At 37.2% G+C, this 21,619-nt stretch overlaps 1 protein-coding gene across 4 annotated transcripts in view; it reads right to left on the minus strand.

The window, feature by feature from the left end:
- The window catches only part of ITCH (itchy E3 ubiquitin protein ligase), a 146,785-nt gene that overhangs the window by 42,417 nt on the left and 82,749 nt on the right, over positions 1-21,619 (minus strand). For all 4 annotated transcript variants that reach the window (XM_055301128.1, XM_055301123.1, XM_055301143.1 and 1 more), the window contains 5 exons: positions 10,574-10,731; positions 9,177-9,366; positions 7,307-7,402; positions 5,649-5,823; positions 469-538 (listed from right to left, as the gene is read on the minus strand). In XM_055301128.1, the coding sequence (XP_055157103.1) occupies positions 469-538; positions 5,649-5,823; positions 7,307-7,402; positions 9,177-9,366; positions 10,574-10,731 (689 nt within the window). The remainder of the gene's footprint in view (positions 1-468; positions 539-5,648; positions 5,824-7,306; positions 7,403-9,176; positions 9,367-10,573; positions 10,732-21,619) is intronic.

Genomic DNA, 21,619 nt, shown 5'->3' on the forward strand with positions numbered 1-21,619 from the left:
AATAAATAAATAAATAATCTAAAAAATAGAGGGGGTGTGTGAAACCTAAAACTAAGCATTAGAATGTTTTTACATTAGCACCACCTTCAGCCTAGAGTGTGATCCTGGAGACCTGGGATCGAGTCCCACGTCGGGCTCCCTGCATGGAGCCTGCTTCTCCCTCTGCCTGTGTCTCTGCCTCTCTCTCTCCCTCTCTGTGTCTCTCATGAATAAATAAATAAAATCTTTAAAAAAATAAAATTAAAGAGTAAAATAATTTTGAATTTCAATAAAGTTAACTATAATAAGACAGTCAACTTAGAGCTTCTGGGAAATTTAATACTTATTTGGCACTATGAATTAAACTAACACACCTCAAAAACTTCCCAGATATTCCCTCAAGCAAGAGCAGGCTATCATCCATAATATTTGATTTTTAAAATGACCAGAAGTATCTGATTTTAAAATGAACAAAATCATGTGACTTACCCCATCCAGGTGGCAGGGGACCAAGGGGATCAAATTCTTTATTTTGTGATGTAGTAAACAAATCTTGATTCTAAAAAGAATAACAACAAAGTGAAATCATGAACAACATAACCAAAGTTATGAGTTCTGGTAGGTCTTCCCTGGTCATGTGCAATGTAACATATTCTTACAAGTTCACATCTTACAGAAGTGTCACACAGTCAATGGATAAATGCCAGTACACTCTGGAGAAAAACAATCTTTGTAAACACTAATGCTTGAAATTATTTGAAATTCAAATATTACATATATATAATCCTCACCCTCAAATGATCATTTTCTTCTTCAGCTATAAATCAGTAAATTAAGAGAAATACATAAATTCCCAAAGAGTCATTTATAAACAACAGTATTCAAGAGTCACTAGATGGCTGAGAACTACCTTGTATTTCTTTTCCTTTTTTTAAAAAAAAAATTTTATTTATTTACTCACGAGAGACACAGAGAGAGGCAGAGACATAGGGAGAGGGAGAGGGAGAAGCAGGCACCCTGCAGGGAGCCAGATGTGGGACTCGATCCAGGACTCTGGAATCAAGTCCTAAGCTGAAATGAAGGCAGATGCTCAACCACTGAACCATCCAGGAGTCCCCAACCTTGTGTTTCTAACTCAAAAAGAAACAATCACATACAAAACTGGTATATACAAATACTGTGGGTATAGAATTGGGCGAGCAGGAAGAAAAGGCCATCAGATGAGTGAAAGGAAAGAATTCCAGTTGGAAAGAGTTGATAAGTCTGGACTTGTAAAGAAGATTTCTTAAATTTGCTTCTAATGACCACACTGATGGAGAGAGAAATTTGGCTAGATAAAATGAAATCATTTGGAAAAAAATGAGTCAACCATTAAAAAAAGAGAAGCAAAAGTCATAGTGACTATGTAGGGTTAATAGGTATGTTTTGGTTTAAATGTATAATAAAGTGGAGATAATACATGGTCTCTCAAGATTTGGTTAAAACTTTTCTCCTTTAGTAAGACAAAATGAGTAAATAATAGATTCTAACTGCTTTTTAACAAAAACTTATTAACAGAAAAAATATACAAATAAAATGGGAAAGTGAACCTTATATACTCAGCACCAAAATTTAACAATTATCAAAACTTTGCCAAATTTCTTTTTTTTCTACCTCTTCTTTGCTGAATCAAGAATCATTTCACCCCTATATATTTTAGCAAGTCTTTCTAAAATGTGGGGAAATCTTATATAACTAAAGATTATTAATCACATCTAGCAAAGAATCTGTTAATTTTATCATCTAATACCTGATCACTAATTAAATGCCTCTGATTATTTGTTCAAGTCAAAATTCAAACAGTTCTCACATTACATTTGGTTGAGTCTCTTAAGTCTCAATCTATAGCACTTCCCCCTTTTGTCTCTGGGGTTTTTCTTCCATGTTATTCACTTACTACCGAAACTGGGTAACTGATTCAAAGTTTTAAAGCATATGACAGATATTCTCTCTCTCTCTTTTTTTCTTTTTTAAGATTTTTATTTATTTGACTGAGACTGAGAGTGAGAAATCACAGAAGGAAAAGGAGAAGCAGACTTACTACTGAGCAGGGAGTCTGATGTGGAGTTGAATCCCAGGATTAGGGGATCATGACCTGAACTGAAGGCAGATGCTTAACTGACTGAACCACCAAGGTAACCCTATGACAGATATTCTATTTCTGACTAAAAAGCTTCTGGAAGATAGATCTTTCAACAATTGGCCTTGCTCCTCCTGACAGACACAATTATGAAAAGCAGTGAGAGCAGAGAGGCCAGGAGAGGAAATAATATAAAAGGTTTGAATACTGGTGATGAAACAGATCTGAAAAGTTTGGCATATGACAAACTATTGTGATAATTTTCTAAGACTGAAGAATATCCCACTGGCTCTCCCCTAGTTAAATAAGTTGGGGATATGCACATTGAAACTATAGAACATTACACAATGTTCCAACAACAACCATTTACATTCTGAGCTTAAAAATGCTGGGTGTAGGGGAACTTGGCTGGCTCAGTTCGTAGAGCATGTGACTCCAGATCTTGAGATCATGAGTTTAAGCCCCACGTTGGGTGTGAAGCCTGCTTAAGAAAAAATAAAAAAGCTAAGTGTATGAGAGTCTACTGACCTGTAACCAGAACAAAGGCTACTTTATGAAATAGATCTTCTCAGCAATATGCCACCACCCCACCACTGTTTATGCAGTACAAATCATTCAATTCAGTTAATATTGCTGGCTATGTTAAAGATAACTAAAATAGGGCAGCCCAGGTGGCTCAGCGGTTTGGTGCCGCCTTCAGCCTAGGGCCTGATCCTGGAGACCTGGGATCGAGTCCCACATCAGGCTCCCTGTATGGAGTCTGCTTCTCCCTCTGCCTGTGTCTCTGCCTCTCTCACTCTCTCCGTGTCTCTCATGAATAAACAAATAAAATCTTTAAAAAGGGGGGGGGGGTAACTAAGATAGGCTATTTAAGCTATGACTTTTTTTTTTTTTTTAAGATTTTATTTATTCATGAGAGACACAGAGAGAGGAAGAGACACAGACAGAGGGAGAAGCAGGTTCCATGCAGGGAGCCCGACACGGGACCCAATCCCGGGTCTCCAGGATCACGCCCCGGGCCGAAGGCAGGCACCAAACCACTGAGCCACCCAGGTGTCCCTAAGTTATGATTTAAAACTGTTTTATAACAAGAGCAAAGTGAAAGAATTTGTTTTTAAAAAGGTCAGATTATTTTGGATAAGGAAAAAACAAACAAACAAACAAACATGGACAACATAGACGATGAGGTAAAAGCCACAATTCAAGAAAAGTTCCAAAGACTTTGAGTATCGGGATCCCTGGGTGGCTCAGTGATTTAGTGCCTGCCTTCAGCCCAGGGCGTGATCCTGGGGTCTTAGGATCGAGTCCCGCATCGGGCTACTTGTGTGGAGCCTGCTTCTCCCTCTGCCTGTGTCTCTGCCTCTCTCTCTGTGTGTGTCTCTCATGAACAAATAAATAAATAAAATCTTAAACAAAGACTCTGAGTATCAAATTGGTAAAGTTTACAGTGAAGTAATATATATTGCTGGTGTCCTGGAAATATGCTAAATAGATCTTTAAAAAGAATGTTTTAAAAGATGATGTATTAAAAAAGTAAGACAAAGAGCGCATTTATAATATGGATATAAAGGAAAGAAAAAAAGAAAACTAACATTTCTATCCATCTAATATGTGCCAAATATATTAGGAACTATATTTTACAGAATCCTCAAAAGAGTTCCTCTGAGGAAATTTCATATATATTTTTTACAGATAAAGTTATTGAATCTTGATAAGGTTAAGTAACTTATTCAAAGTCATATAGAGAAAGTAACTGTGTCCCCAGGATTCAAACCCAGATGTGTCTGATTCCAAAGCCCATGTTCTTTCCAGTGGAGACCCATATGGAAAATAGTTTTAAAGAAGACAGGCAAGCTAGCCATTCAAACCTAGAAGAAATTTAAAAACAAACAAAACCTAGAAGAAATTTGGCCAGGTATACCAAAGGTGATTATAATTTAGAAAGAAAGAAAGATATAAAACAGCATAGGAAAAAAAATGAATATGGTAAGGTAGACGAGAGATAAATTAATTTCTCTTCTAAAATCACTGGGACGAGGGACGCCTGGGTGGCTCAGCGGCTAAGCATCTGCCTTTGGTTCAGGGCATGATCCTGGATCTGGGTATTGAGTACTGCATCAGGGTCCCTGAGAGGAGCCTGCTTCTCTCTCTGCCTATGTCTCTGCCCCTCTCTGTGTCTCTCATGAATAAATAAATAAAATCTTTAAAAATAAATAAATAAATAAAACCACTGGAAAGAAATATAATGACAGCTGCCTATAGAAGGTGGCAGGAAAAATTGTGATATGAAAGAATCTTAGTTATAACTAGATATTGAAGGGAAGGCTGCTGATGAATTTGTTTGTATCAGTGAATGAAAACTATCATGGTGATGAGATCCAAGAAATAAATAGGAATATGGAGAAAAGGGGGAAGAGGTATGTTCAGACAGGACAGGAATTTACTCCAATGTATTCTAACAGGGACGATACCAATGGTGTTGGAGAGGAAGAGATGTTAATGGACAGGATCAGCTTTTCTTGAACTCTTGGAGAGTTGGTTTTCTTCTGTGTAAGTTCTTTGTATTATTCAAACAAACCCCTCTTGTTTGGCCCATAGAATCACATCTCTCCAAGGATTATTTTCCTTTCCTCAGAGAAAAGACCTGTAATATTTTAGGATTTAGGCTATAAAATTCCTAGCAAAAAGACTGTGTTAAGAAAACATTAATATATTTTTGTGACTAGCTATTATTGCAAATATTACTCTAAAGGAAAACATGTAAAAACTTAAACTATTTCCAGAAAGGAAATGCTTACATAATAAAGATAATATAGTTTTGAAGCCAGAACAGTATATTTAGCATAAACATATAAGGAATCAAATTTCTTTAGTCTCCTAGAGCACCAAATAATTCATTAGGTGATCTTTCTTTCTTTCTTTCTTTCTTTCTTTTTCTTTTCTTTCTTTCTTTCTTTTTAAGATTTTATTTATTGATTTATTCATGAGAGATAGAGAGAGATATTTATTTATTCATGAGAGATAGATAGAGAGAAGGCAAAGACGTAGTCAGAGGGTTGCTCTGCAGGCTGCTCGCAGGGAGCCAGATGCAGGGCTCAATCCCTGGATCCTGGGATCGCGCCCTGAGCCAAAGGCAGAGGCTCAACCACTGAGCCACCCAGGCGTCCCTGTCATTAGTTCTATATAACCACTTCACAGGTGCTCCCAGAGCCAAACCTTCAAATATTCTAAGCTAGGCAGTATTAAATTTAGAACTGTTTTCTTTTCAAATCCCTTGGGTTTGTGTTTACTATCCTTTTGTCCACGAATTTTAGGTTGTCCTAACTTCTTTTTTATTTTTGACCTTAACAGAGCAAAGGAGGTTGAACTTTAGAAGTTTTCAAAGAGGTAAGAATAGATCACATGCATAGAATACTCAAGACAAAGTCTAAACATAGTATCTATCAACAGCAACAACTGGGTGCCCTTTTGTCCTTTTAGTACTTAACATTTCATAAGCAAAAAAAGGTTAAAAACAAATACTAAATTTATAGTGTAACAGGCTGCTTACCCCATAAATAAATCTCTGGTTAAACTGCTGCATTGCTCCTTGAAGCTGACTACGTTGGAGCTGCCACTGTTCATAATTCCGGACAGATTCCAATGTCGGCCTCTGCCACGTTGTTGTTCTTGTGAAATGGTCAACATAGTAAATACGTCCCATGTTGTCAACCCGCCGTTCCCAGCTAAATCAGTACAAATACAACATAATTCAACAATTACATGTGATACAGATATGGGCTTAACAGGACTTTATCTTGGCCCTGGTTGACTTAAGATTTTACCTTAAACTACTTTTGATGTACTTGAATTCTTTTATTTTACGTATTTTTAAATGGTCTCTAAGCGAACATAAAAGGAATATTTCTAAAAATTTCTTAAAGGTTCTGACAAGTTCAGTCAGGTTTTAAAAATGTATAGTCAGTGAATAAGTATCAGAAAGTAATTAAGGAAAAAGTTCTCATTTTCTTTCCAATGTTCTTTTGACTACTGCAATCCTAATAGGAAGGGATATAATTGTATATACAGCTTTTCACAAACATGAAAAAAACACTTTTCCCACAAAATTACAACTACTTATCATTTCAAATGAGTCCATAACATTTTTTTTAAAGATTCATGTATTTGAGAGAGAGTGCACATGCACACGTGCACAGGGAGGGGATGGTGGGAAAGAGACTCTCAAGCAGACTCCCCAATAAGCACAACTATGAGATGATGACCTGAGGTAAAATCAAGAGTTGGTCACTAAATTGAGCCACCCAAGTGCCCCTCAATGGGTGCACAATATTAAGTGAACATTAATACAATAATTTGTTGGCTTCTATTTTGTTGTTTATGGTTGTTTCCAATATTCTTGCATTATAAATAGTAAAATAATAAATAGCTTTAATACATCAATTTTTTTCTTCCTTTGAATTACTTCTTTAGGATAAATTTCCTGGAGAGGATTACTAAGGGCATGTGCCTTACTATAGTTATATATACTTTCTGTAAGAGTTGTAACTGATTTATACTACCACTAGCAAAGTTATGTGGTAAAGTTCTTCTACAATCTCACCAACACTGGATACTATCTGCTAATTTAATAAGTAAAACAGTAACCTTTTAGTTGTGTATTTGAGATTACCAGAAAGATTAAATATTTCCCCATGTTTGCTACTGACTTCCCTTGAATAAAAATATTTTCTTCCATTTTCTATAACGTATATGTAAAATGCTTAACATCATATATTTAATTTATATATCTTTTAATTCTCCAACTATTCTGCAATGTCGTCACTATTATACATTAAAGTTTTTAATATAATAGGGATTTTATCTTCATATACATGATGGGGCTTTAATAATTTTTATTCAATAATTACTCTTGAAGAAACTAATTGTAAAACCCTGTGGTTTGAGCCAGGTAAAATACAGAAAGGGAAACATGGAAAAAATAAGACCTATGGAATCTTTAGGGGAGAAACGAATAAAAATAAGTCATTCATTATGCTTAATCAATTCTCTCCTTCTTTCTAGTTTGCATCTACTACAACACAAAGTGAAAACTTTGTGGAAAGTTCAGAAGAGACTGAAAGGAAGAGGAAAAGTAGGAACATAGGGAAGATTTTGTACAGATATAATCTATAGTTCTGAATATTTTTTTCTTCTTATTCAGATACTTACCCAGGAGGTAGAGGTTCCGGTCTATCCCACGTTGTCCTTTTTTCAATATGATCTACATAGTAAACTCGCCCATGCTGGTCCACTCTCTGTTCCCAACTTAAATACAAAATTTAAAAGACTAGTATGGCACTTATCTTTGCTATTTTCTCTAAAATGACCATATTACAGAATTGAGGCAAATAAGCATGTCAATATATTAAAAAAAGATACCAAAAGAATTTAAGAATAAAGTCAAGAAATGTTATCCTGAGTGAATAAGATTTCTCCTGCAGCAGTATCTCCTCAAGAGATGCCCTGTATTCCTAAAGAGGTCTGAGGCAGATGCATGTAGGAGACTATGTCTACCTCAATCTGATCATGGCATAACTTGGTGGGGAAAAAAAAAAGCTGTAATTGTTACAAAATCTGAAGAAAGATTGAGCTAACTGAAAGGCAAAGCACTATTTGTGTTCCAGAATTGAAATCAAGTATTAAGGGCAGCCCGGGTGGCTCAGCGGTTTAGCGCCGCCTTCAGCCCAGGGTGTGATCCTGGAGACCCAAGATCAAGTCCCACATCAGGTTCCCTGCATGGAGCCTGCTTCTCTCTCTGCCTGTGTCTCTGTCTGTCTCTGTCTCTGTGTGTGTGTGTGTCTCTCATAAATAAATAAAACCTTCAAAAAAAATCAAGTATTAAGATTTGATCAGATATGTCTCTGCACAGTCTAACAGACAAAATCAACTGGGTATTCTAGTCTCCTTTGTAGGTTCCCAAAGTGAAGAAGACAGGCATAAACCATCACAGCTTAAAAGTACTATCACTTCAGAGAGCACAGGTTTCTGTCTGCTAATCCCTTACATAAGTAATTTTCTAATTCAGCTTCCTATGTAGGTTTTGCAAAAGGAAAATGGCTCAACTACCCAGACAAATAATATCTGTTTAGCAATTAAAATTTTCACCATAGGGACATCTGGGTGACTCAGCAGTTGGGCATCTGCCTTTGGCTCAGGTCATGATCCTGGGATCCGGGATCGAGTCCTACACTGGGGTCCCTGCGGGGAGCCTGCTTCTCCCTCTGCCTGTGTCTCTGCCTCTCTCTCTGTGCATCTCTCATGAATAAATAAAATCTTTTTAAAAAATTCTTTTCATCCTAAGGGTTTATTAACTTATCAGCCAATTAAGTTTAATTAGATTTCAAATTCTAGATTAACTGAATACCACAATGTATATATGTATGTAAACTATTACTAACTTTTAAAATAATTAGTAGAGATTAAAACGGGAGGAGTACTAATTTTCTTAGTTCCTTAAGTTATTGCTACTTTGCTATAATGACTCTGACAGAAAAATTTTATTTTAAAAAGTGTTTTTCCCCCCATCAAAGAGTAAACAATCTGAATTAGGTGACTTTTATTACTTGGCACTGGTTAACTTTCTATGGTTCAGAGTCCTTCCATTTAAAAACAAAATAAAACAAAAAATAGCCACCTTTGCCCTGAAAATGAGGAGGGCATTGATTTTAATGTGGTGAGGTTTTTTTGCTCAGTCTGACTCTAGACACAACACCCTCAAGATCAGTTACCATTGTTTGAAGATGGTAGTTTGTTTTTTGGGTTTTTATTTTTTTAAGATTTTATTTATTTATTCATGAGAGACACACAGAGAGAGGCAGAGACACAGAGGGAGAAGCAGGCTCCTCCCAGGGAGCCCAATGTGGGACTCAATCCCCAGACCCGGGATCACACCCTGAGCCAAAGGCAGATGTTCAACCACTGAGCCACCCAGGTGTCCCTAAAGATGGTTTTCTAAAGAATGGAATTATTATTTTCCTTACTAGTTAAATATATGCAGAAGCCTAAAGCAAACAAATATTAACTAAAAACAGTTACTTACCCAGGTGGTAGGGGAGCCTGAGGTACAGGATTTAATGGCCTAGGGCCTGAGCCTCCAGATATAGTAAGAGGAATTATTAATCCAGATGTTGCTCCTTCAGATGTATTTGAATTTATATTTGTTGGTGGCAGAGAGCCTGTACTGGATCCATCACTTTCAGAAGTGGCAGATGGTGAACCATTGACAGATGCTATAAAAGATTTGTGGAAAAAAACCATCTTTTATTCTCAAAAATCTAAATTCGAGATAGAATTTAGCTTTAAAAAATAAAAAAGTAGATGACAAATAGAAAGTTTAAGATGTGGACATGCAGATGAAAATTAAACTTTTAAAATAACTTTTTAGGTTTCATCTACTCCATTGTCTCTTTATTAATCCTAAAGCACATACGAATTGATTTCCCGATGCCACAAGAAATAAAAACTTTAAGAATAGGAAAGCACTGGTATCCTTTGGTATTATAAGTTCATTTCGTAATTTTCCGGAACCTTTTCTTTTCTACAAAACCCTGCAGATCAAAGACCAAGTTCTGATGTTAAAATACAGAAGACCTGACTGTTAAGCAATAGCATTCATACAAATAGTTATAAAGTATATATTACATATTCAAGAACATTTGACACAATTCCTGGGGGAGGTCACTAATATTTTGACAAAATAGTATATGATCTTAAAGACTAGGAATATATTAATACATTTTCTACCAAGAAGGGGGAGAGGGGGAGTTGTATAATTAAAAACAAATTCTTTTAATAAAATTACTTGTAGGATGACGAATTTGCTTTTCTAATAATATTTGGTTTAACTCTTTTATACTGCCTGTCTACATACTGCCAGAGGGAAATAATAAAATATGAAAGATTCTATCCTGACTAATCAGGGAAAATGGATATTCACTTACAGACGTTCACATTTTTACTACATGAAATATGTACACTTGTATAATTTTTGCTTCAAAATGTGACTATCATTTAGCATTGTTGGGTTACTCGCCATTTACTAAATGTCTTTTAAAGGATATAACGAGAATAAGCAACCAGATCCTTTACAATATGAAATGCTATGTCCACACTGTTACAAACCCTGCTGAAAAGATGCAATCTTATCTAAACTGCCTATACTTTTATAATGCACATATGTATCTCATTTTTTCCCTCTTTTTCAATAAAACACTTACCTCAATAACTTCACCCCTGGAGGTACTTAGGGAAAAGGCACACATTAGTCTACTTATAGAAAGATCATTCCTGGCTAAAATCTTAAATGTAAAAATATGGCTAGAAAACCTACCTAAAAGGATCTCTTACCACTTACCAGAGGATCAATTCCCAAATAGAACATTATTTAGAATCATAGTACTGACAGCCACATCCCTATTACATGGCTGGAATACACACCTGGTCTACGTGGGGTAGGTGGAGGTGGTCGTGAAGGTCTTGGAGGCCTAGAGGGTTTAAAACCACCATTTGAGAGTGATGGAGAATTATTTCCATTGACCTTCCTATTTTCACCAGTCCCAGTATCCTCAGGCTCATCTGATCCATTTGTGTTTGTTCTGGATAAGGAGGAGGGAAAGGGAAGGGAAAACAAATGCTCTTTGAATTTAACAAAAACAAGACCAGAACTTAAAATTGCTGACCAGTCTCATCAAATACATAGTCTTTAGGTAAAGTCTTATGTATAACCTCAGAGCCCACCTAGATAGAGTGACAGGTTGCACAAAGGCACAGAAACACTTGTGATCCTTCAAAACTATTAGCTATGGGGATTTGGATTTCGAGTAAGTTCTTTGGAGGCCCTGTACAAGTAGGAACAGAGTCAAATTCTCAAAATCCCAATGCCTTTGAAAGGGCACTATTTTATTATGAGCACAGATAACACAGATAACATCACTATCATTTTCGTGGTTTCCACTCGCTCTTAATATTATTTAATTTTGGGATAGAGCTGACTGTTCTATGGCAGAAGAAAGCACACTTACATCCCAGAGACAAGATGCTTTCTCTCCATCCCAGCAATGGTATTTAGAATGTTGAAAATTAGTGATCTAGAGCACAGGTGCCCACAGACCTTTTTTTAAAAGGCGTTATTTCGGGATCCCTGGGTGGCGCAGCGGTTTGGCGCCTGCCCTTGGCCCAGGGCGCGATCCTGGAGACCCGGGATCAAATCCCACATCGGGCTCCCGGTGCATGGAGCCTGCTTCTCTCTCTGCCTGTGTCTCTGCCTCTCTCTCTCTCTCTCTCTCTCTCTCTCTCTCTCTCTCTCTCTCTCTGTGTGACTATCATAAAAATAAATAAAATTAAAAAAAAAAATAAAAATAAATAAAAGGCGTTATTTCTTCAAAACAATGACATTGAGGAAAGGAAAGAGAGGGGAAAACACTAACAGTAAACATCAGATTGAAATCATTACTACTGTCAGCTAAATATAGTTGATTCATTTTTCCAGGGGATCTTATCGTGAATCAGAAAGTAGAGAGTGAGTTTATCCAGTTTTAGGATGCCTTAGCTAAGACTCTGCTACCTACTACCTGGTAAGCAGCAAACTCTATACAGTATTAATTCATATTACCGGACCTTCAGAATAAGCCTAAACAAAATAAAATCTAATTGATTCAAGAAATTAAAATTGAGAGGTAGCACCACATATTAAATCATTTTCAAACTACGTTCCTTAAACTTCTTTGGGGCTTTTCTACTCAAAGTATAGTCTTTGGAACAGAAGCAAGGACAACACATAGAAGTTTTTTAGATATGCACAATCTTGGGGCACCTAGTTATCTCAGTTGCCTGGTTTTAGCAAGGTCATGATCTCGGGGTTGTGGAATTGAGCCCTGCATCAGGCTCCAAGCTTAGTGCAGAGTCTGCCTGACTGTCCACTGCCTACAGGAAGGCCAAACTACCCCAAAATATGAACTGAATGTAAAAAGAGTCAGCTTTGACACTGTTTCCCCTCTCCTAGGTCCTGAGGTCCAAACCCATTTTGAGTAGTGTACCCTTTTAAGACTCTCTATTGCCTCTCCATACTATTTCAAGGGATTCCATATAGCTCTTTATGTTCTTAAGAACTAACGTTTTTAAAAAGATAGACATCAAATGATAGAATGGACAACAGTAGAAATTGAGGTTTCTAACTCTGACTCTGTTATTAACAAGGTATATGACCAAAGAAAAGATACTTAATCTCTTGTTTTTTAAGAGAGGGAAAGTAGGGGTGAGGCAGAGAGGGAGGGAGAGAGAATCTTAAGCAGGCTCCATGCCCAGCAAGAAGCCCAACACTGGGCTCTATCTCATAACCTTGAGATCACAACCTGAGGCGAGGTCAAGAGTCAGACATTTAACCAACTGAGCCACCCAGGCCCCCCTGTTATTTAATCTCTTTGAAGTTTTAGGAATATATGAGAAAGAAAAAACATTCAGGGCATGAGGTAAATCTGCTATGACAAAGGTACAGCAGAAACTGGATTCCAAAAATGCTATGTTCTCTCACTGAGGATTAAAATCTTGGGAGATTTTAACATCCATGCTGTGTACCCTTCTAACTACTTGGCCTCAGTTTCTCAAAATAGTTATCTGACAATCTGGTTAGTTTGATGATTCCTTAAATTTCCTTAATACTTAGGATTGCTCCCACTTCTTAGATCTTTAAATTTTCAAATTTCTCTACTTATATACAGCCTTCTATTCCCTCTACCTGCCTCCTACTCCATTTTTGATTCATTCTCATCAGGACCTTTAAGCATCCCCATCTTCACAGTCCATTAGCTCCCTTCAAGTCCCACTTGGGTTCCATCATAGACTACTACTTCTTCTAGCACCTTTAATTCCTCACTATTACCCAACATCCCCCCATCCCAAGCAATCTTTCTACCACAACTAATCCTCCATTTACTTTTTCAACTACTATTCTCTGGGCCCAACAAGTAATGATAGATAATGTTCCAGTGGAAAAAGTAAGTATAATTTAGCATAGCATAAACTAGGTAAAGTACCAAATTAAAGGGGGGGGGTGTCTCTCTCCTTATAAATATTCCACTATACCCAATAAGGAAAAGTCTGGAGGTTTTCATTTCTAATATCTAACAAGATAAAGTCTTTTCTTTCCCTCTGTTAATGTATGTGCTGCCAAAATGAGCAATTTTTTTCCTGTTAAAAAGAAAAACATCATAGCTCAAATCTCCTGGAAGCTAAACAATTTATTAGAAATAAAAGAGGAGGGATCCCTGGGTGGCGCAGCGGTTTGGCGCCTGCCTTTGGCCCAGGGCGCGATCCTGGAGACCCGGGATCGAATCCCACGTCGGGCTCCCGGTGAATGGAGCTTGCTTCTCCCTCTGCCTGTGTCTCTGCCTCTCTCTCTCTCTCTGTGACTATCATAAGTAAATTAAAAAAAAAAAATTAAAAAAAAAAAGAGAAATAAAAGAGGAGGGGATCCCTGGGTGGCTCAGTGGTTTAGCGGCTGCCTTCGGCCCAAGGCGTGATCCTGGAGACCTAGAATCAAGTCCCACATCGGGTTCCAGTCCCACATCAGGTTCCCTGCATGGAGCATGCTTCTCCCTCTGCCTGTGTCTCTGCCTCTGTGTGTGTGTGTCTCTCTCATGAATGAATCAATAAAATCAGAAAAGAAAGAAAGAAAGAAAGAAAGAAAGAAAGAAAGAAAGAAAGAAAGAAAGAAAGAAAGAAAGAAAGAAAGAAAGAAAGAAAGAAAGAAAGAAAGAAGAAAGAAAAGAAAAGAAGAAAAAAGAAAGAAAGAAAGAAAAGAAAGAAAGAAAGAAAAGAAAGAAAGAAGAAGAAAAGAAAAGAAAAGAAAAAAAAGAAAAAAAGAAAAGAAAAGAAAAGAAAAGAAAAGAAAAGAAAAGAAAAGAAAAGAAAGAAAAGAGAAGAGGGCTATGACAACCTAATACCACAGGTTCATTGGGATTGGTGTACTGATGTTACAATTAATAGTAATAAAAAGATTGATAGTAGTCTGGTAAGGCAAAAAACTGTTACTAGGTGCGGTACAATTAAACAGACCTACACAAAAGACAAAAAGAAAATTGTGTTTTGAGTTTCTTCTTATTTTGGCAGACATCAGTTTCCTAAAGCTTGCTCATTTCAGAGACTGAGGCAACAAAAGCTATAGCTGGCTTTATTTAACAACTTCAACTGGACTACCATAGCTTGAAAATCAATCATTTTGATGATTGATATCTAGTATCAAAATACTACTAGATATCTAGTATCTAATCTACTTTTGACCACTTTCCCAACCTGTAGATGATGCTGATGTTGCCTCTTCCCTAACATGATGATTATCAACTATCATTCATGTCTCATCTATGTCTGGCCACAAAGATGGCAGAAGCCCCTGAAGCAGCCCAAGAAGATGGACAAGGAAGATAAGGCACTCAAGCAGAAAAAGAAAGAGGAGCTAAACTCTAAGAGCTAAAAGCAAAGGCCACAGAGAACGGCCCCCAGGCCACAGGTGGAATTAAGAAAACTGGCAAAAAGTAAGCTGTTTCTTGTGCCTGAGACAATGGTGTTGCTTAATTCTATTCCTGTTTAAAACATCTGTATTCCCTGTCTGTTGTAGCATCTGTTGTCAAAGTGTTGTCTTAGATCCTGCTGTACATTTAAGAATAAATTTTTGTTAATAATAATAAATAAATCAAAAAAGAAAATTCCGTGAGACTAATCATCTTCATTTCTTTGTTCCCTTCTTGGGGGAAACAAGAAATCTCTCCACTTCTTCAAAACTAATTTGTCTGTTTATCCTTAATTTCAGCTTATATCCTCTAGAACTTTCCATCATCATTTAACATCTTTCTTATATCTTCCATCATCTTCCTTCTCCAAGATCTTTCCTCTAACTTCACAAATAAAACCCCTCAACCTAAAACACTTCCTCAATCCTAAGTGCTCTTCAGAGCTGTTCTTTTTTCCTTTAAAAAAAAAAAAAAAGTGTTTCTTTAATCTTTATGCCTAATGTGGGGCTCAAACTCATGAGCTTGAGATCAAGCGTCACATACTATACCAACTGAGTCAGCCAGGTGTCACCCCCAAAGCTGTTCTGTCATTCTCTTTTCCTTCATTACAATTTTTTGTATTTATGAAATTAATGTATTTAGTAATTTTAATTTTTCAAAGACTTCTACGTTTTTCAAAAGATTTTATTTACTTGAGAGAGAAAAAGAGAGGACACACAAGCAGGGGCAGAGGGAGAGGGAGAAGGAGAAGGAGACTCCTCAAGCAGGGAGCTCGATGAAGGGCCTGATCCCAGGATCATGACCTGTGCTGAAGGCAGATGCTTAACTGACTGAGCCACTCAGGCATCCCAGAACTTTCATTTTTTCAAAGTGAAAAATTACCTCTAATCATAAAAATCACTTTCCATCCTACATATTTAGAGATCGTTGCCATTAAGACATGGACTTTCATTTCTTTTTTTTTTTTTTTTTGGACTTTCATTTCTTGCCAGTCCTATTTCATTGGCTGTGTATGTGACCATAAAATGTTTCATATCTTAAGCAAATTTGAGTTGTTTTTCTTTTTAAGATTTAATTATTTATTTATTCAAGAGAGATACATAGAGAGGCAGAGGGAGAAGCAGGCCCCATACAGGGAGCCCGATGTGGGACTCGATCCTGGCACTCCAGGATCACGCCCTGAGCCAAAAGCAGACGCTCAACCGCTGACATCCCAAATTTGAGTTGGTTTTGTTATTCATTATACACTGGGTACTTTCTCCCAAATTATTCAATAACATTTATAATATCTAATGACTACAGAATAATGTATGGACATGTCATCATTTAAACACTTTTTTTTCTTTTCTTTTTGGTGGTGGTAGTTGGGGGTGGGGATGTTCTATTTCCTATAGATAGACTATCAGAATAGAATACCTAGTTTAAAGTATGCAAATATTTTTAAAGGTTTATTTATTTATTCATGAGAGAGAGAGAGAGAGAGAGAGAGAGAGAGAGAGAGAGAGGCAGAGAGACACAGGCAGAGGGAGAAGCAGGCTCCATACATGGAACCCAATGTGGGACTCGATCCCAGGACTCCAGGACCACGCCCTGGGTGCTAAACTGCTGAGCCACCCGGGCTGCCCATATGCAAATATTTTAAAGACTGAAATACAGACTGCTAAATTTTTTTTATAATATTTTCAAGGGCAGCCTACGTGGCTCAGCAGTTTAGTGCCGCCTTCAGCCCAGGGCCTGATCCTAGAGACCCAGGATCAATTCCCATGCTGGGCTTCCTGCATGGAGCCTGCCTATCCCTCTGTCTGTGTCTGTGCCTCTTTCTCTCTGTGTCTCTCATGAATAACTAAATAAAATCTTTTTAAAAAAAATTTTTTAAAGGTAATAACTGATCTGTTCTCCTATCAGCTAGTTAGGAAAAAGGCATTTTACCATCAAGTATTTAAATATTTTTAAGACTTTGCTAATTTGATAAATTAAAATGTTAATGTTCAGGGTACCTGGGTGGCTCAATGGCTGGCTGACTGCCTTTGGCTCAGGTAGTGATCCTGAGGTCCTGGGATAGAGTCCCACAACAGGCTCCTCGCAGGGAGCCTGCTTCTCCCTCTGCCTAGGTCTCTGCCTCTCTCTCTGTGTCTCTTATGAATAAATAAATCTTAAAAAATACAATAAAATAAAATGTTAATGCTCAACAATATTTCATTTACAAGCCATCTGAGATTCCTCTTCCACAAACTGTATATATATTTTATAAATTTTTGTTATAAGAGAATAATTTTCCTTATTATCTGTATGATACTTTTATAATCTGAGGATACTAATTTATCATTTCTCAAACTTATTAAATGTCACTTGCCTTTAATTCTATATTTTAAAATATATAGAAGTTTTATATTTCTATAAACTTAACTTCTAATTAAATTTACTCAGAAATAAGTTCACTATTCATTTTCTTCTAGCCATCTCTTCTTCAGTTTGTCTTCTTCCTCCCACTCACTAAATATGGTTCTGTTCTTGTCTTCCTTTCCCTTTTCCATGAATTTTCCCCTAGAGTCTCCGATTCCATGATTTCAAAGATCATCTCTGAAATGATTCCCAAATCAGAATCGCTCATCTTTGTTTCATTCTCATCTTCTAGTACCAAATGATCAACTAAATGCAGGAGATATAGAATAAGTCGCCAATTCTAAGGCTACTGTTCCTCCCATGTTCTGGTTCTACAGGTGCTACTGCTATCTTCCCAGTGAACATGACTTTTTTTCTCTCTTGCCTCTTGATACTCAGTACCTAAGTCTCACTGATTTTACTCCAAATTTTCTACTCTTCCACCACCAGTGCCCAGTTCTAACCCTCCATATCTCTCACTGGATTACTGTTAACAGCTTCCTGCTTAGAATGGAATCAATTTTTTTTTTCAAATTCCTGTTAATGCTGATATTGTGACCTCCTATGAATCAAATGTTCTTAATGGCATTCAGAATGTTTAATCCTTTCCAAAAGGTTATCAACTTGTTGCCCAGATCCATCAGAGAAATACTATTTATAGCAGTTATAGCCTTAAGAAATGTATTTCTTGGGGGTGCCTGGCTTGTGCAGTGGGTTAAGCATCTATCTGACTCTTGGTTTCAGCTTAGATGGTGATCTCATGGTCATGGACAGAGACACGCCCGCCCCGCCCTTGAGCTCCAGGCTCAGCTTGAAATCTGCCTGAGATTCTCTCTTCCTCTCCCTTTGCCCCCCCTCTTGCATGCTCACTCTCTGAAATAAATCTTAAAAAGAAAAAAGAAAGAAATGAGGACATCTGGGTGGCTCAGTGGTTGAACATCTGCCTTTGGCTCACGTCATGATCCCAGGATCCTGGAATCAAGTCCCCCATCAGGCTCCTCTCAGGAAGCCTGCTTCTCCCTCTGCCTACATCTCTGCCTCTCTATTTCTCATGAATAAATAAAAACTTAAAAAAAAAAAAAAGGAATGTATCTCTTAGATAATTAAACCTGAGGGTCAAAATTACTCCTTGATCCAAGGACTGGCAGAATGGACGCTGTGTTAGCAGGCTTGAAAACATCAATCTTGTACATCTCCATTAGAGCTCTTGGGTGACCAGGTACATTGTCAATGAGCAGTAACATTTGCAAGGAATCTTTTTTCTGAGCAGATCTCAACAATGGGCTTTAAATAGTCAATAAACTTTGTAAACAGATGTGCTATCATCCAGGTTTTGGTGTTCTCGTTATAGAGCACAGGCAAAGTAAATCTAGCATAATTCTTAAGGGCCCTAGGATTTTTGGAAAGAACAATGAGCACTGGTTTCAATTTAAAGTCACCAGCTGCATTAAGCCCTAGCAAAACAGCCTGTCCTTTGAAGCCAGGCTTTAACTTCTTTCCAGCTATGAAAGTCTTAGGTGGCATCATCTTCCAATATAAGGTTGTTTCATCTACATTGAAAATCTGTTGTTTAGTGTAGCCACCTTCGTTAATTAGCCAGATTATCTGGATAACTTGCTGCTTCACTTTGTACTTTTATGTTAATGGAGACAGCTCCTTTCTTTAAACCTTCTGAACAAACCACTACTAGCTTTGAACTTTTCTGCAGCCTCCTCACCTCTCTCAGCCTTCATAGAATTGAAGAGAGTCAGGGTCTTGCTCTGGATTAAACTTTAGCTTAAAGCAATGTTGTAGCTGGTTTGATCTATCTAGACTACTACAACAGTTTCCATATCAACAATAAGGCTGTTTTGCTTTATCATCATTTGTGTGTTCACTGAAATAGCAATTTAATTTCCTTCAAGAATTTTTCCTTTGCATTCACAACTTGGCTATGTGGCACAAGAGGCCTAGCTTTTAAACTATTTTGGCTTTCAAAACACCTTCCTCACTAAGCTTAATCATTTCTAGCTTTTGATTTAAAGTGAGAGACATGCAATTCTTCCTTTCACTCGAGTACTTAAGAGGCCACTGTATGGTTATTAATTGGCCTAATTGTTATGATTCATGGAATAAGGAGACCCAAGGAGGAGATAGACTGTCAGTGGAGCAGTCAAAACACACACAACATTTATCAATTAAGATCAAACCTTATATGGGCACAGTTTGTGGTACCCCAAAACAATTACAACAGTAACATCAAAGATCACTAATCACAGATCACCGTTAAAAATATAATAATGAAAAAGTCTGAAATAGTTCAAGAATTACCAAAATGTGACAGAGACACAAGTGAGTGAATGCTATTAAAAATAATGGTGCTGACAGATTTGCTCAATGCAGGGTTGCCATAAATTTTCAATTTGTGAATAACAAAATATTTCGCAAAGCATAATAAAATGAGGTATTTCTGTATTTACAAACCAAAATCTCCACTTGGCCCCAATCTAATGTAACATGAAAAATAACTAACATTTATTGAGGGCTAAATACTCACATCATTTATTTAAAAAAAAAAAAAAAAGTCCCAGTTTAGGTTGCAGTAAAGCATGACAATCAGGCTGTGAAGTCAGGCAATCCCAGGTTCAACTGTGTTACCACAAATATTAACTCAGGCAAGTTCCCTTCCCTTTCTGATCTTCAGTTTTCTCATCACCCATCAAAATGACACATACCTACCTACTTCATAAAAAAGTTCAAGACTCAGTGAAATGAGAGGAAACACACTGATTGATTACACTGCCTGACATATTAGAGGCAATAAATATTAACTGGTTCAGCTAATTCACCACTTGCCATTTTCCCCTTTCAATTACTCTATTTTTAGCTATTTATGCTGTGACCGAGGATTTCCAACAAAACACCCTGTGTTGTTCCCCATCTCCATAACTGTTTTTCTTCCTTCCACCTAGAACTCCTTCCTCTCTCCAATTCCGCAAGGCATGGAAAGCCAAATTATAATGTTTTTACGGTCTTAAGACAAATGCCATTTCTTCCATGAAGCTTTTATACATTTTATATACTGATATGCATTTTTAAAAACTGTCATGTGTTTTCTAATAATAAACACAAATTTTAAAAGTTCAACAAAAGAAACAAGATTCAAACTAGTTCTCAAGTAAAAGAGTAGGAGATTAAGGTAGAATGACAATTCTTTAAGGCTAGATATTCAAGAAAATCTTCATTACATAACTGAAACAATTTCTCATAATAGTTTTTGTTGTACTCTAAAAAATAACTGTATGTCTAAACTATACTGGTTCTCAAAGTATATGGCCTGGTCTAACATCATCAGCACACCTAGAAACCTGTGAGAAGCCTCAATCTTGAGCCCAAACCTAGACATAACAAACTGGGAACTGGAGATAAGACAGCAATCTGTGGTTGAACAAGCCTCCCAGGTGATTCTGATGCACTCAGAAGTCTGAAAAACACAGCCACACTAAAATAGCACTGGTGGTTTGTTTCAGTTCCTTTAATAAACAGGTGTGAAGGGGATCCCTGGATGGCTCAGCAGTTTAGTGCCTGCCTTCAGCCCAGGGCATGGTCCTAGAGTCCTGGGATTGAGTCCCACTATCAGGCTCCCTGCATGGAGCCTGCTTCTCCCTCTGCCAGTGTCTTTGCCTTTCTCTCCCTCTCTCTCTCTCATGAATAAATAAATAAATAAAATATTTAAAAAAACAAATAGGTGTGAAAATAAAACCTGAAATGGATTTTGAAAACCGACATGGGGGAAAAAAACAAAACCAACATGGAAACCTATATACTATACAGAATCATCATGGTGGTGGAACTTACCACCACTAATTATCTTTTAAAAGAAATTAGGTACAAAGTATGTGCTTCTATGGCTTTGTTCCTCTGCTCCACAATCTTAAAACCTCTGCCTACCTCATCATACATATATAACTTCTATATAAGCTCAGATGTTTATGGACAGGATAAAGAACCCTGGAGAACCAAGATGCTACTACAATAAGGTCTTAACAGTCAAGAAGGTACCTCTAGTAACAAAATCTTGAATACTAGGCACCAATCATCTTGAACTTCGTAAGAAAACACTGAGAAATATAAAACATCCAAACATGCTACAGGGGAAAGCAGACTAAGATTATATTCACAGTACACAGTGCCTGAGTTAGGACAAAAATAAGATAACCTAAAGTTGTTTAGTCATCTTCCTAATTGGCAACTAGGCAATGGATTGGAGGGGAGGGACACAGAGCCCTTGTTCACTGGGTATATATTGCCGTTTTTTGAGTCTTAAAATTAGATGTCTGTAAATAAAAGCAAAGAGGGAAAGCCAGCCATGACCATGACTGTTGCGGAGTAACATTTAAAAGCACCTGGGTGGCTCACTGGTTGAGTGTCTGCCTTTGGCTCAGGTCATGATCCTGGGGTCCTTAGATCCAGTTCTGTATCAGGCTCCCCGCAGGGGGCCTGCTTCTCCCTCTGCCTATGTCTTTGCCTCTCTGTGTCTCTCATGAATAAATAAATAAAATATTAAAAAAAAAAAAGCATTGGACAGTTTACAAAATGCTTTTCAAACCCATCATTT

This window comes from Nyctereutes procyonoides, unplaced genomic scaffold, assembly GCF_905146905.1.
Source record: "Nyctereutes procyonoides isolate TBG_1078 unplaced genomic scaffold, NYPRO_anot_genome, whole genome shotgun sequence".
NCBI classification, from domain to species: Eukaryota; Metazoa; Chordata; class Mammalia; order Carnivora; family Canidae; genus Nyctereutes; species Nyctereutes procyonoides.